The sequence below is a fragment of the Myotis lucifugus genome, unplaced genomic scaffold (genome assembly GCF_000147115.1).
Source record: "Myotis lucifugus unplaced genomic scaffold, Myoluc2.0 scaffold_0, whole genome shotgun sequence".
In the NCBI taxonomy this organism is placed as follows: Eukaryota; Metazoa; Chordata; class Mammalia; order Chiroptera; family Vespertilionidae; genus Myotis; species Myotis lucifugus.
The window spans coordinates 37,047,932-37,062,967 of NW_005871048.1; the positions used below are offsets into that span (position 1 = coordinate 37,047,932).

At 35.5% G+C, this 15,036-nt stretch overlaps 1 protein-coding gene across 5 annotated transcripts in view; it reads left to right on the top strand.

Annotated features, from left to right (window-relative positions):
• Positions 1-12,403, top strand: part of AP3B1 (adaptor related protein complex 3 beta 1 subunit) — a 193,205-nt gene extending 180,802 nt beyond the window's left edge. For 3 of the 5 annotated variants that reach the window (XM_006081292.3, XM_023750477.1, XM_023750486.1), the window contains 2 exons: positions 740-878; positions 11,678-12,403. In XM_006081292.3, the coding sequence (XP_006081354.1) occupies positions 740-878; positions 11,678-11,831 (293 nt within the window). In that variant the 3' untranslated portion in view covers positions 11,832-12,403. Of the gene's footprint in view, positions 1-739; positions 879-10,733; positions 10,942-11,236; positions 11,283-11,677 lie in introns of those variants that run through there. The other 2 variants (XM_023750479.1, XM_023750474.1) reach the window with 2 other exon arrangements.
• The last annotated feature ends 2,633 nt before the right edge of the window (positions 12,404-15,036 follow it).

Sequence of the window (15,036 nt, forward strand, 5' to 3'; positions counted from 1 at the left end):
ATTAAGTCTGTATGGTTTTGTTCATGATTTTGCTTAACTTAGTTTCTTCCTTAAATACTATTTGAAATGTCTCTGGGATTTAAAGTTTTCCATTCACATTTTTCCTTTGTTTTCAGTGTTTTGCTTCAGAAATTTCAATTGGTGTTTTGTCAGCAACTATAGTGCCATTCACTAAGCAAATACTAAGTGTAGCTTAGATACGTATACTAGTACATTTTTTCAAACCTGTTGAGGGACTTTCAGTCATTGTTGAGATAACTTTGACCCATCACATTGAGGCCATGCATCAGGTAATGCTGCTGGTTATTTCAGAATCACTTTGATTTGTTCTCAAGCAGCATTTGGCAAGAGAGATGTTTACATGAAAATGAGAGGGAAAATTCTTTAAAAGTAAAAGCTTAATAGTTTACATCAGCCAAATTAATTCACTACATTTACTGAAATTGAAATTTCATTTTTGTGATTCTAAGTTTTTATCATATAGTATTTAAAATCATATTTATTAAGAGTGATGTTTGACTGTATTTTTACACATTTTCCTACACAATAGATTTTTAAAATTTTGAAACAGTTGCAGTTCATTTTAATTTTATGGTAATTGTCTTGTAAATTACATCCTGGTAGGTTTTGTTTTGGGTTTTTTTTAAAAGAAGCTTACATTTTGGCTATGAGCATTAAATTGTTTTAATATAATTTTCATAAAATAAATAGTTACAGGGGCCTTCTTTTGCTCTTACAGGAATGCTGACAGGAATGAATGAAACTTCTACTGTAATCATCCTTGCACCACAGAACTTCACTTCCTCTGTGATCCTTCAGAAGATTGTCAATGTGGCCAACGTCGGTGTAGTGCCTTCTGGCCAGGATAATATACACAGGTAGGTGCACCAACACAAGTTGAGGGGATAAGTTGTGTACATGTATAAATATATAATTTTCAATTCATAATTTTTCTTGAAAATAACCCCTAACTATATATATGCCCCCCTTTTTTTCTGATGATATATTTGATTGATTCATTTGGGGTAAGGTTCTCTTTCCTATTTCATACAATCCTTAGCACATTTGCATGTAGTACTCTCCTGAAAGATACAGATAGTGTGCCTGCATTTTATAATAGCTTGATGGTTTGCAAAGGTACCTTTTGAGATATGGTTGAGAATTTATCTTATTTCCCCAGATTCAGTGGATTTCTAGGAAACACTGTTTTACAAAGCAGTGGAGTTGGACTTTTTTACTTGAAAGAGAAGCTTGGGTACTACATTCAGATTTCCTTTTGATAGCAGTCCCCTATGGCTGCTTCCAGGATTGAGGAGTGGCTAGAAAACCAGCTTAGGGCCAAATGCAGCTTCTGTTTCTTAGCCCAGGAATATCTTCACCACCAGCCATCGAAAGCATGAGATCCACATCACTTGTCCTTAAAGGTAGCAGAAAATGTGATCAATGTAATTGCCCTTTTTGTATTCTTATGAGTGCCTGTGGCTTGAAATGAAAGTTAAGATAACCCCTTGTTAGTTAGTTCTCTGTGAGCTTACGGGAATTCATTGCACACCATCTTTAATTTCTCTGCCATTCCTCTGCAATGTCATACGTATGCTATTTTATTTATGTATATTAAATTTAAAATTAAAGGGAATGCCTTCTGACCTTAAAAAAATTTAATTAACATGGGGGTAAAGAGGTCCCATATAGAGAGTACTACAGATGATCGGGTTTTAGACTGAGCTCTGCCATTATTGGGCTCGGTAATCTTGTGCAAGTTATAACTGCTCCTTGTGGACTTTAATCTCCTCATCTGTTTGGAAATGGTGGCAAGCAAAAGAAGCGTGATTGGAATGAAATTCTATGGTATCTGTGGAGGAACACTAGACTTGACAAGAGCTGAGTTCAAGTCTTGATCTGCCATTATCCAGAGTTACCTAATTTCATCTACTAATCATGACAGAGTGAAAACTGCATGTGCTAATCAAAAAAAAACCAACAAATTTACTTTGTACTTTCGTGGTTTTTTTAAATTTCCTTTCTCTTTTTTTTTGAGAGGAGGGTCCTTAAGTTGCTCAAAAGATCTGATGCTTCCATTTCTTAATTTATGATAAGCCCTATCTTTCCCACAGGGCTGGGACAAAGTAATAAAACTGATCTAAGGTAATCATACTGGTGCTACCAAGCAGATACAATTTATCTGTCAGTTAATGTTGTTCAAGAGGGGAAACATGAACAGAAGCCTTTTCAGTGAAAATATTTTGGTTCTGAATTTTCCTGTTTTAATTCTTTTCCACCTTAAATACTTCCTCTCCTGGATGATTTTCTCTAGCAGAAGTTGTTCTGTTTAATTTATGGATCCTTATTAAAATTACTAAAACATCAAATGTCATATCAACTGTAATTTTTAGCTTATGCAGTATCAAATTTTACCTGACACATCTGGTATCCCATAATACTTCAGACCTGTTTTAATATGTCCTATCGTAATGTACGAAAAGACACAGGGTAACCCTTATTTACTTTGGAACCTCTAATTTAGTTTTTGTTTTGTTTTGTATGTGTGTTTGTAAGTTTTCCGAAAGCAGTGGCAGCTTTCCAGATTTCTGTTTCTTAAAAGAAAATAGCCACATTACCTTCTCAAAGGCAACTAATATGAAAGCCATCTTCTTGTTGAGAAATGGACTGAGAAAGACACTGAGAAACGGACTGAGAAAGACACTTCTATAATTCTTATTAAAGGATAGTTTGCCTGTGACTTGTCTTAGTGGTTTGGAACTTAATGCCTGCTCAAAACATTAAATTATAGTCAATTCTCAATTATCCATACTAATGCAGGAGAGGCACATAACAGGGAACCATTTATATTTGGCTTTGGAATGCAGAGATTGCACTCAAACAATGTTCTTGGTCCTTGCAAACATCCGCAGTGTCAACCCTTTTCTAATCCAGCCCTATCATCAGCAGCCTGGGTTTGGCTCTGTAACTTGGGGGAGGAGCTCAAGTTACTGCAGAGTCAAAAGTGAATAAAATGCATATATCTAATTAAGAATAGGCTGTGCAGTCGTAACTTGCCTCACAAGTCTCATCAGACTTAATTGAAAATGCTTTTATAGTTAAACTATAGTTAGCATAATATTCTAAATTTCAGTAAGTTTCCAGATAATAAACATATAGACTGATTTGTATTTTTCACACAGAAATAGATAAAAATTATTAGCTTGCATATTTAACATTTTTCTATTTTTATACTCAGTAATAATTAAAAATTGTCAATAAAATCTGTACCAATGTCTTTCTTAATTGCATTTAAAATGAAATAAGTTACTGTTTACATTATGACAGAAATTTACATTTTGTCACTTTATTGAATTAATGTTTTTAACAGTAGTGTTCAGTATTCTATTACCTTGTGAGATTAATGCGTTTATATATCTAAATAAGTTATATATTATTTAATTGTTAATAATAAAATTTAAATCCCTATAAGATTTCTGAGTGCCTCCTTAATACTTCTGTGATGGTTGTTTTTTTGCGTGTATGAAGAGTAGGACCAAAGCCATTCCCGTAGTTATTAATGGTAATCCATTTAACATTTTAAAAACAAGTATAAAAAGCATTTTGACTATTAGTGTTTAAGATATTAAAACTTTAGTTCAACAAATTATTTTTGACTGGCCTTTGTTCTGATTTTTCAGGATCTTTTATTTCTGAGAGAACTTTTTAATAAACATTATTCTTTTTGACCATTCAATGAATACGATCCCATTGTCTAGTTTGAGAGTAATTTATTCTTATACTACTCTTCAAAATAGGAATATTTTTACATTAAATACCAACTAAAAATACATAATACAAGAATTAGCTAAGAAAAAGTGAATCTTCATTAATATACAGGAGTGTGTAATAGTATAAAGCCGAAATTTGAATTGAATACGTAATAGAAAATGGCTACTAACACATCAACATTAATGGTCTCCATTCTAAAAAGTCAATTAAAGGAGCACAAGTTTTATGGAATTCACTTCCAAACCAGAAGCATTTCCTATATTATATAGTTAACCACTTTTAAAGATGAATTGAAAAAGCATATCTGCTGTTAGATTATATGACATTTAGTTTTCATTTTCTAAGTTATTAATAATATAACAAAGCTAACCAGTATACCATTGAAAAGCTTAACTTTGTCTTCATTTCTGTAGTACTGACTTGCTGATTGAAAAAGCTGCTCTTTGAGAACAAAATTATCTTATTGAGGTCTACAGAGTTATGGTCCTTATGCCAATTTGCTGTTTTCCAAATTACAGTTACCACATGATAAGGGTAATACAGAAATTAGAATTTAGAAATCATCAAAAAGCATTTAATAGGCAGCTGAATGTCTTAATGTCTTGTGTTAGATATTCATGTTAAAATATATGCGATACTCTTCATTATAAAATTCTTAAGATGTATAACTTAAGACAATACTAATAAACTCCTATGTAAATAAAACATATTCAAGAGGCAGAATGAGCAGTGATAAACTAGTATATGAATGGACACAAGATTTAATGTGTTTTAGAAGAGATAATTAGAGAGACTAGCAGTGGGAACCTTGGGTTCATCCAGGGCCAGGGAAAAATTCTGTGCTCCTCTGAGAAGGAAATCAAGTGAGGGTTGACGAAGGAGGCTTGTATTCAACAAGGTAGAAACCAGGATGCATTTGCTTTTATTCTGTTGCTTATCCTCTGACAAAGGTACCAAAGCACAGTGACCAAAAAGTGGAAAGCTAAAAATCTATAGCTCTCAGGTTTTTTGATCCAAAAAAATCATTTGGGAGTTTATGTAAAATTCAGATTCCTGAAACCCACACCCAAAAACTGAGATTTAATACATCTGGTTCAGGGCCCCAGAATCTGCATTTTAGCTATCACTCCAAGAAGTTATACAGCAAGTGTTCCAAACTCTACAGTGTGAAGCTGCCCTGAGTTATCAAGAGTTAATGATAGCCACATGACACATTTTAAGATATATTTTTCCTATGTTTATGTATTTACTTTTTACAGATTAGTCATTATGGGGTACCAATAGGCAAGATGTTTGATTTAGGTTTTTCTTATATCTATCCAGTGTCCTCCAGCAAGAGAGTATATTGTTATGGTCATAATACCCATGAAAACAGTCTTAGACCATAAGTAAGTGTTTGTCTTTCAGCAGTCTCCACTATTTTACATTTTAACCCAGTTTCATGAATTGTGACGTTCATATACTCTAGTATTTAAAAGGGTTGTCATGCCACCTACTCATTTGGCCCTTTTGTGAACAACAAATTGACCCTATAAGAGGAAAATGTGATATTTGAGTGAAAACAGAAAGCCTTGTCTCTGTTGACTCTATTTTACTTCAACAGCTTTCATCATTAACTTGTATTCAGTACTTATATCCCTTTTCCTCCCTGTATATCTTAAGCTCTGGTTTAGATTTTGTCTACCCCGTCACTTTTTTAATTTGCAGATTTTGAACATGTACAACTTGTGAGTAATTACAGTCTTCGTAGAATAAAAATGTTTTACTACTGTTACTGACATCCTTAACTATTAGGAAAGTCTGGTGCTATGAATAGAACAGTGTAACCATGGCAACATGGCAGTCAACTTTTTAATTTATCAGCACATTTAAAGACAGTTTATTTGTTTCAGATTTAAAATAAAAATCTTTTTGTTTAATTGAAGCACATGTAAAGAGCAACTTGTTTCATTTCCAGGCTTTAAACTCATTTAGTAAATCACTGTTATCATATACATGTTAAATGGTTACTAAAAAGGGGAATACTTGTTTCCACCCTAAAATAGCTATATTGTATAACTCCCTCATTCAGTATTTTTTGAAGAACTTTGTGACAGATTTTGCTAGTGCTAGGATTACAAATACGAAGTAGTCACTTCTTGGTGGGGTCTTTGATATTTCCATTTCTTCTGTTTTTAGGTTGATCAACCTTTGTGTTACTGTCTTTGTTAGTTTTATTTCTTTCTCCCTGGAAACTATGGACTGTTTGAATCCTGGGTAATTTTGAAGGACCAGTAATATTTGATGTCTTGGTGCCCTAATTTTAAAAGCTCTGATACTATAGTCACCATACATAATCTGTTGTAAAACAGAATTTTGTATAAACAGTTGTTAATATAAAAGTAACAGGCTTCAGTCTTTTCTACAATATGACAGATTTGGGATCTCAAACAGGACTACAGATTTGTGGAACCTCTTTAGAAGCCAGTTCCTTCGCAGGCTGGCGCTGTCCACTAGAGGACAGCACTGCTTTTCATCTGACTGCCCTGGGCTCTGCAGCTCTGAGCAGCATGTCATTGAAAAACAAATGTGGGCCTCAGTTAATTTTCACACAGAAAGCACATTTGGATATTTCAGAAATAACCAAACTGCACGGCTGATTTTTGCTTTAAAAAAATCTTTATTTAAGTTTTATTTAATTTCACCATTTGTGAGGTAATATTCTACAATGCAACAGTTTTACTAATAGGAATACATAACTAATTTCTTGTAAAAATGAAGAAAGGTATTCTTGATGATTTTCCTTCTGGGTTGACAATTCTATAAGGAATCAAAGACAATGGGGTAAGAATTTATTTGTTTTACGGTTTAATTTTTTATTGTTAAGCCCCATCCCACCCCAGACAAGCGAAAAATGCTCTGGAATAGCTAGAATGTTTCATGTCTTCTCTGAGAAAGTGCACTCTGATATTTTAGCTCCCCGGTACAAAGAGGAGGAACATCACTGGCCAGATAATGTGGGGAATAATTTTTTTATACCATCTCTAAAAGTTAGAATAGAAAATAGAGGATCCTAAATGAGGATGGTAGCTTTTTTCTTTTTCTTTTTCTTTTCTTTTTTTTTTTTGTTTTTGTTTTTGTTCTAACTCTTCTCATCAGCATGTTAAAGGAAAATACTACAAGATTGCTGGCTGATTTTTTTTGAAAAATATATTGCTTTGGATAAATTTTATAAGCTTGAATCACATCTAAATATTTTTCTCAATGTTAATTTAATAGTGCAGTGAGCTTAACTTTAAAATACAATTTTATAGTCAACAAAATGGAATTTTTTACAACTTACAAACTCTGCCTGTTTAAAATGTTCTATTAACTCAGAGTAATAAGGATTTATCATTTTAAAGCCTTTGGAAGATAGTGCTCCAAATAACCAAGCTTAAGTATTTGATGTTAGGAAGCTATAAACTAGTGTTTCTTACATATAATCATTGTGTGACTTCATTACACATTTGTCAACTTTGGACTAATTATTTTTATACAGCTAGGGCAGGGCACTGCATCTTGTGATCGTCTTTCTTACTAATAGGATTCTGTCTGCTTCAGCAGGCAGTAATTGAAGGCTTCATGTACAGAGTAAGAAAAAAAGTTTTAGCCTGAGTGGGCCATTGTCACAGTTTCTGGTAACCAGTAGAACAGAAAGCGCGAGAAAATTGAACTCAGAATAGAAAAATCAGAAACCAGGAAGTCTATCCAAGAGAAGAAAAAGCATGTCTTAAAGCTGTTGCATTAAGTGTAGCAAATATGACACTGCGTAAACAGTTTATGTTTGTGAATACCCTGGAGGTCGATGCAGCCTCGCTGATATTTTTTAATTCATGTTGTCCTATTAACGTTTCAGTTAAAACAATTTGTAGGATTTCTTTTCCTTTTGACAAACAGCATTGATGGTCCATAGCTTACAAATCTAAAAAAAAAAAAAAGGAAGCAAGCCCATGTTTTACAGATAAATACATTTGTCCAAATTTGTTGTTGTTATTTGACCTGTTTTCATAATTCTGTCAGGTTAAAATAAATTAACTTTTTTTGAAGAGTGGTTCATACTTTCATTTAGGTTTGGCAACCAGTTTATTTTGTCTTTTTCTTAATCTTAAGAATTCTTAGCTTCAAAGATTAAATGTCAATTGCTAGCGATAATAAACAAAGAGACATTTAATAAGATGAAATACATAATAAGATGAAATACAGCTATATCCAAACAGTTTTACCTTCTCGGTGATTACAAACAGCAAGTGCTTGGTGGTAGGATGAAAATAAATTATGAAAAATACCTAGGTGGTATCCTTTTAATAACACGGAGCCCGGCCTACATAGGCAATGCATCTTTAACTGCCATCCACTTATTTGTCCTCATTTGTGGCATTACTGGTGTTTGAGGTTGGTTGGTCTCCCAGTAGTCCCTCCCTATGTTGCAGCTCCATTCAAGATGTTTTGTATTTTTCATTGCTGGTGTCTCTTTTGAGGGAGTGGGTGGTGGGAGAAGTTTTAAATATTTTAAATCTTTAAAGGCAGAAATGTAAACTATGTTATGACAAAGCATCATGCAAGGTGCTTTGAATTATAGAATACTGCAAAGTCAGGTACACAGTTTTTAAAGGGGAAAAAATCTTCCTTTCTAAAGTTTTTGGAATATTAATAGATTATGTGCATATTAGGTAAATAAGAAGGAAGCAGATTCTATCTATTGACTAATTTTTAAAATGTTGAGTGCATTTTTGCAAATATTAAGAGAATGTGTGTGATCCATGGGTTCAAATTCCTGCTCGACCATTCAGGAACTGTGTGTTCCTGAGCAAGTTTCTCAACTTCTGTGGGCCTCAGTTCCCTCGACTTTAAAGTGATCTGCCTCATAGAATCAAATGAAATAGCACAAGTGATGAAGTATGTAGTACCCACTGCACAAAGCACTTAATTAATGGCACCTGTTATTGTCATTATGATGATCAAAAATTTCGCATGCCTTCTGAAAATACTTTGTCACCACGTGATCTTAGTTGAGGCCAAGTACAGAGGTTCTAATGTCAGCCATTAAATGTCTGTAAGTTTTTGACCCAAGCTGTCCTTGTAATCAATGTTTCTTACATCCATAAGCTAGCTGTTTACTATGTACTCATTAGTATTCTTTCCATAACTATCTTTTAAATTGGGAGTTAAATGATGAATAAATTTTAGGGAGTGGCTTTGGCTTTCCATGGGCCAAAACAAACCAGTTGTTATCATGCTGCGTTCCAATTAAATACCTCCATTTGAACTATGAAACAAGAGCGTCCAGACATCTACGTAGTCTTCTGCTTCAAAGCAGTGCTCCCACCATTTTGTGCCACTAGAACATAGAGACTGGCTACAAGGCAGTCGCTTTTATCTCCGCTAACAGGTTTTATTGCTGGGATGATTCGCTTAGCATGTTTCCACTGCAGTGCAAGCAAATGCCTCTTCTTTGCTTACCCCTGTTCTTTACAGTATTGAGGATTTTGTGGTAATAGGATTTCAGAAACATGTACAAGACACTAATTTTAATCTTTGTGAACGTACTTGTATCAGAATTGACATTTATGTCTCCTGAGTTTGTATTATTCTAACATGACTTTCAGTTTCCAATAGAAAGAAGATAAAATGTGCCTTAGGGCTCAGTAACCCTGAAATTCAAACAACAGTGCTTTTGTGTTCCCATTCAGACATAATCTCCTCCGGGGTCCCAGGGCACAGAGTGTTAAGTAGATAAAGGGACTAATAAGACTATTGTTTACATAATTATAACTCTATCAGAAACAGGGGCCACTACTGAAGTATTTGGTGATGACCAGATCTGTGGGGAAAGTTGCATAAGTGAGTGGGACAAAAGGGCCACCTCATGTCACTGCTGTCGTGGTTTCACAGAAGTACAAAAACAGGACTCTCCCAAAGCGTAGAACCTCAAAAATGTGGACAAAAGACATGCACAAACCTGCAAGAAAGGGTGATAGAAAAGAGAGGTCATCCTGGGACTGGTGATATTCATGTTCTCTCCAGGATGAAATTGGGGTCCCCAGTTCCTGAGCTACTGTGAGGATGACTGAAGAGCAGATGGAGGTGTATGTTAAGAGCTTTATAAAGCCTCTTTTAACTCCGTGTGATTTTTGTTCCTAAGCTGGTTGTTTACAGTTGCTTCCCTCAGTAGAAACACCGCTCTGATTCCTTACACGTCTCAGTGTGTTTGGAGAGAGTACGCAAATAAATGACTGGGAGAGTTGCTAACATTATCAGCAACCCACTAGCTACCATTTTAAAACTCAACTTAAAAGTGTTGATAATATTTTCAATTTAGTAGAATTAGCATATTTTGCTTTTCATGCATTATTCTAATGATTGTTGGGAAACTGATTTTCATGATTCTGTTTAGGTCAAAAATGGCTTGCTAGGTTTCAAAAAAAAGAATCTAATGTGTTATGAGATCTTGATGTCATTTCAAAAAAAACCCTCAAAAAAGAAATTTTCATCTAAAGAGAATCTGCTTCCTGCTTAAGTGGCTAATATTTTAATTAAGTCGGGAGTGAAGTTTTTCTGAGTGTCTCCTGATAAACTCCCTCTTTTATGTTGATGGTAATTAAACAGATCCCTGAGGACGCTGTGGGCTCTGCGCGAGGCCCATGCTAATTGTCAGACATGAGACACTGACCAGTTGGTTTGCTCTTGAATAGTCCGCAGCGTGCTGTCAGCACGGCAGTTTTATTTTTATGTATTGTGAGCTGTTGTCAGGGCTAACTGGGTGCCATTGTGGCTGAAGATGTTGCGCAAATTGAGGCAGATGGCTCAGATTCAGACACGTGTCATACAGAAAGGGGAAAGGGGATTGGCCCTGCAAAGTGGGGTCACAGCAGGTCACAGACCTGCTCTACACTTGTTAGTGTTTTCAAAGGCTCATGTGCAGCAACTTTGTTTTTCTCCAGTCATCCCTGCAATCAAATCCCCTCCCCCCGCAAAAAAATGTGTGGAACATGCTCCATGCGGAAAATGGAAGCCCAGGAGGGTACCATCTTTCCTCCACGTCTCTGGGGCTCCACTGTGCACGCAGAATGAATTAGCAGGATTGACAGAAGTTCATTGTGCCTCCAACGGCTTTTCAGTCAATTGCAGCGCTTAAAAGGCTAGTTTTGCTTTTAATTCCATGTAATTAGTAGGTTCTTCATGTCTTGGAATTTAGTAATGGAGCCTTAGACCTCAAGTTGCCTATATCCTAAAGCGAAAAGAAGGATTTAATGTTCTGAACGTTTAAAAAATGTAGAAGATGGAGAGAGTGTGATGTTGCACTTGGCTATCACATGATTTTGTTACATGGTATCATCAACATTAGAGATTGAATTTGAATATTTCAACATGTGTGAATTCATTGAAACTTAAGAGTTTTATAATGCACATTAAATTATCTAACTTTTTGCATAATCATTTTCAGATATGAGGAATTAAAATTTCAAGCTCTTTGAGAAAGGTACCTTTTCTTAACATGTTTTAAAAATAAAAATGTAGAGGTTTATTTTAAGTGGCCCTATGCATGGTGAAATGTTAAATTATCAAATGAGTGAATGATTCCCAATTTGTAGGAATGGAGAATTATTCACATGCATCTGCTGTTTAAACTAATAAGTAAACTAGACTTCCTTTTCCTGTTCTGTTCTAAAGATGCACTAAAATTACCTGCTTGTTGTAAGCATGGTGCTGGGCAATTTATTGATTTTTTTTTTTTTTTTAGAAGAATGCTTGGCTTTGGGTTTTCGGCAGTAGGGAACATGTAGTAAATTATTGGAAAAAAAGAGTCATTTTAAACCTATTTGAATTTCTGCTGTCTCCTTTTTTTCCCTCATGATAAAAGGTCTCTCTCTTTTTTTTCTAACAGGTTTGCAGCTAAAACTGTGCACAGTGGGTCATTGATGCTAGTCACAGTGGAACTCAAGGAAGGCTCTACAGCACAGCTTATCATAAACACCGAGAAAACTGTGATTGGCTCTGTTCTGCTGCGGGAGCTGAAGCCCGTCCTGTCCCAGGGGTAACCTGCTTACATCTGGACTTCAGAATCTGGCACACAACAAAAGTGCCTGGCATCCACGACTGCTGCCTTTCATTTATAATAATAGCCCTTCCATCTGGCAGTGGGGGGAACACACTCCTGACATTCTTGTCTCCTGCTTTAGAATGCTAGTGTGTAGCTATCATGTATGCAATACTGTCCCCATTTTCGCTTTGCTAACCAAAGAACATATTTTTTACTGTCAGTTCTCTTAACTCTTGAGTCCATGTGGCATTTTCTCTGTCCTGCTACTTCTTCTGTCCTTCTCATCTTCTTTCCCTTTTTCAACAATGATGGACATGAATTGGATATTTAAAGTTTATTGGAAATCATCTTCCTTCCCACAGTAAGCAGAAATTAGCCTAGAAATAGTCTGTATGGCCTCTCAGCTTGACATGTGAAAATGGGATACTTTTTAGAATTAAATGCCAAAACAACAAGATCTCCGCAAAATTTTGTTCTATGAATTTCCTGGTATTGTAATCGGTTATTGACAACTGTCATCATGAAATTATCTCTGAATAATAAGATGAATAAACTAGCATATGAAGAGCATTTGCCTTTGCATTTTTAATGAGAAATTGTTTATTATCCTGAAGTTTGCATGCTTAGTTTTTTTTTTTTACTCTAAAGTAGATATTTTGAGTGTTTTATTATGCAGAGAAGCAATGGGGTTTAATGAAAGAAAAAACACTTTCAAACCAAGCAGATGTTTCTAATTGTGTTATATTCTTTACTTTTGCTGCTAACTTAGATTTAAAATTTATGTTAAATCAGTAATATAATGTAGTATGCTAACAATTGAAACCCCTTTAATATCAATAGCTTAATATCATTAAAATATTTTTCACATAAGTGAAATTAGAAGAATGACCGAAGTCCCATTTCAGATTTGGGTTTTGGGGGGTTTTTGGTACAATGAGTCAGAGTTCCTTGCCTCATAATTCCTTTAACTTCATCATAATCCATGATTATCTTTAAATTGTTCCATTGAGTCGAGTTAGTCAATGTTGAATTCTTAATTCTAGCTATATTTTTTCATTTTAATGTCCACTTAATGGGACATTTGATGTGCACCAATCTTGAAGAATTACTCTCATAGTATATTTCAGCCTGAGCCTCATTTTTAGTATCACAATGCATTTGCTTTATTTATTTAAAAAAAAAGGAGAGCACTAGCTGGTTTGGCTCAGTAGATAAAGCATCAGCCTGTGGACTGAAGGGTCCCGGGTTTGATTCTGGTCAAGGGCACATGCCCAGTTTGCAGGCTCAATCCCCAGTAGAAGGCATGCAGGAGGCAGCCGATCAATGATTCTGTCTCATCATTGATGTTTCTCTCTCTCCCCCCCCCTTCCTCTTTGAAATCAATAAAATTATATTTTTTAAAAAAGAAGAATGTTTTTATTCTGAAGAGATGAGAACAATGAATTTATCAAGTTAAAATACTGGATACTTATCCTTCCTAATAACTATTTGCAAATATTTGAGTAACTTTATAATAGCTTACCAAAAGTTTGCCTTTGTAACCTAGGTTTTTGTTGTTAAGAATTTAGAAGTTACTATTAGAGAAGACAAGAATCCAGAATGAATGAATAACACAAGAAGAAGTTTAAAAAAAAAAAAGGTTGAACAAGCTAAAGGTAAACCTAAGCTCTTTCATCTTTTTTGTTTCCTCACTGTAATCTTTTTTATTTTATAGGGAACTTTATTTCAAGGTAGAAAAATATTCTTTTCACATAGGAGGGAGCCCCATGTTATAACACCAAATTAACAGCCTTATTATTTCCTTGCTACTTAAAGACCACATTCACTCTGGAATGTGAAGAACTTCAGTAACCCTTGTCAGGGTTGTGCAAAAATAGATCTATATCCCCAAGAAACCCACAGTTCGGTTGCAATAAAGAAATGGCAAAAGTGTGGAGTTCACTAAGTTAGTGAGCCCTGGTTTGCAAACAGATTTTGTTTACATCCTAATATAGGCTCACCTCCTCCCCCAACCCCATGCGCTTCAGGTACCAAGTCCAACAGAGTTAGACAGTCTGTCCCCAGAGACTTGCTAAACCCATCTATCCACCTCCACCTCCAGCTCTCCACAGGTGGCCGACCAGACCCACCAGCCACTGTGCACTTTAGTTCTTCCATAAATTGAAGGCCGATTCGATTTCTGATCATGTACTTGTTTATTTTTTTTAATCTTCTTTCTTCTTCACTTCTGCCTTCCAACTTAACCAGTTACCTCAGGAAGTTTTCATGATCACTTTTACTCTCTTCTTGAGATTTGTAGAGGGAAGATCAAGTTTATGATAGTGTTGTGGAAATTGTGTTTAATAGAAAAATATGTCGTTAGATGGACCAGAAGATTTTTTGAATCTGTTCAGTCTCCACCTGCTTTCTTCATGTGACTGCCTGACAAACTGCATTCAGTCCAACTAAAGGGGTGCTTTTCTCTCTTCCTGTTTTGGCAACATTTCTTTTTATTTTTCTACCAATTTTCAACTGTGTTGTGGAGTAAGCAGAACTTTAAGGTCTGACCTAAAAGTTAACCACCATGTGTAATTGCTTTTTGAGGAAAAGTGTTTTAGATTCCATATGAGCACTTGACTAGCAAACTTGGAACAGAGCCGTTTGAAAGCTGAAGTGGTTTCTGGGAAACACAGTGAAGCAGTTGCCTGGTTCATTGTCTCGTCACAGCAGTAGAGCTGTTGAGTTCAGAGGAGGACCTGATCGCTGGGTGAGGGATGTCTGAGACGGAGAAGCTAGGTAAGTCTTGAAAGTAGGGTGGCATTTAGAGTTTCCAGAAGTAGGAGAAGGGAGAGTAAGTATATTGATCTCAACTGAGGCTGTATCTTTTTTTAAATTTATTGATCTTAGAGAGAGAGTGAAACATCGATTTGTTGTTCCACTCATTTATGCATTCATCAGTTGCTTCTTGTATGGGCCCTGACCAGGGATTGAACCCACAACCTTGCCACTCTAACCAACTGAGCTACCCAGCCAGGGCTAAGAAGCTGAATCTTAAAATGTTTTTTAAATACCTTTGTACAGAAAGCAACATTGCCAACACACCAGGGAGTGATGTGTCCTTTTCCTCTCCTTGCCCTCACTTCTTTCCCCTCCCACAGTCTTTCTCCTGAAGCCACCCCAAGCCTCTCCTCAGTGGTCTGTGGTCTTTTACAGGAGAAACGGAT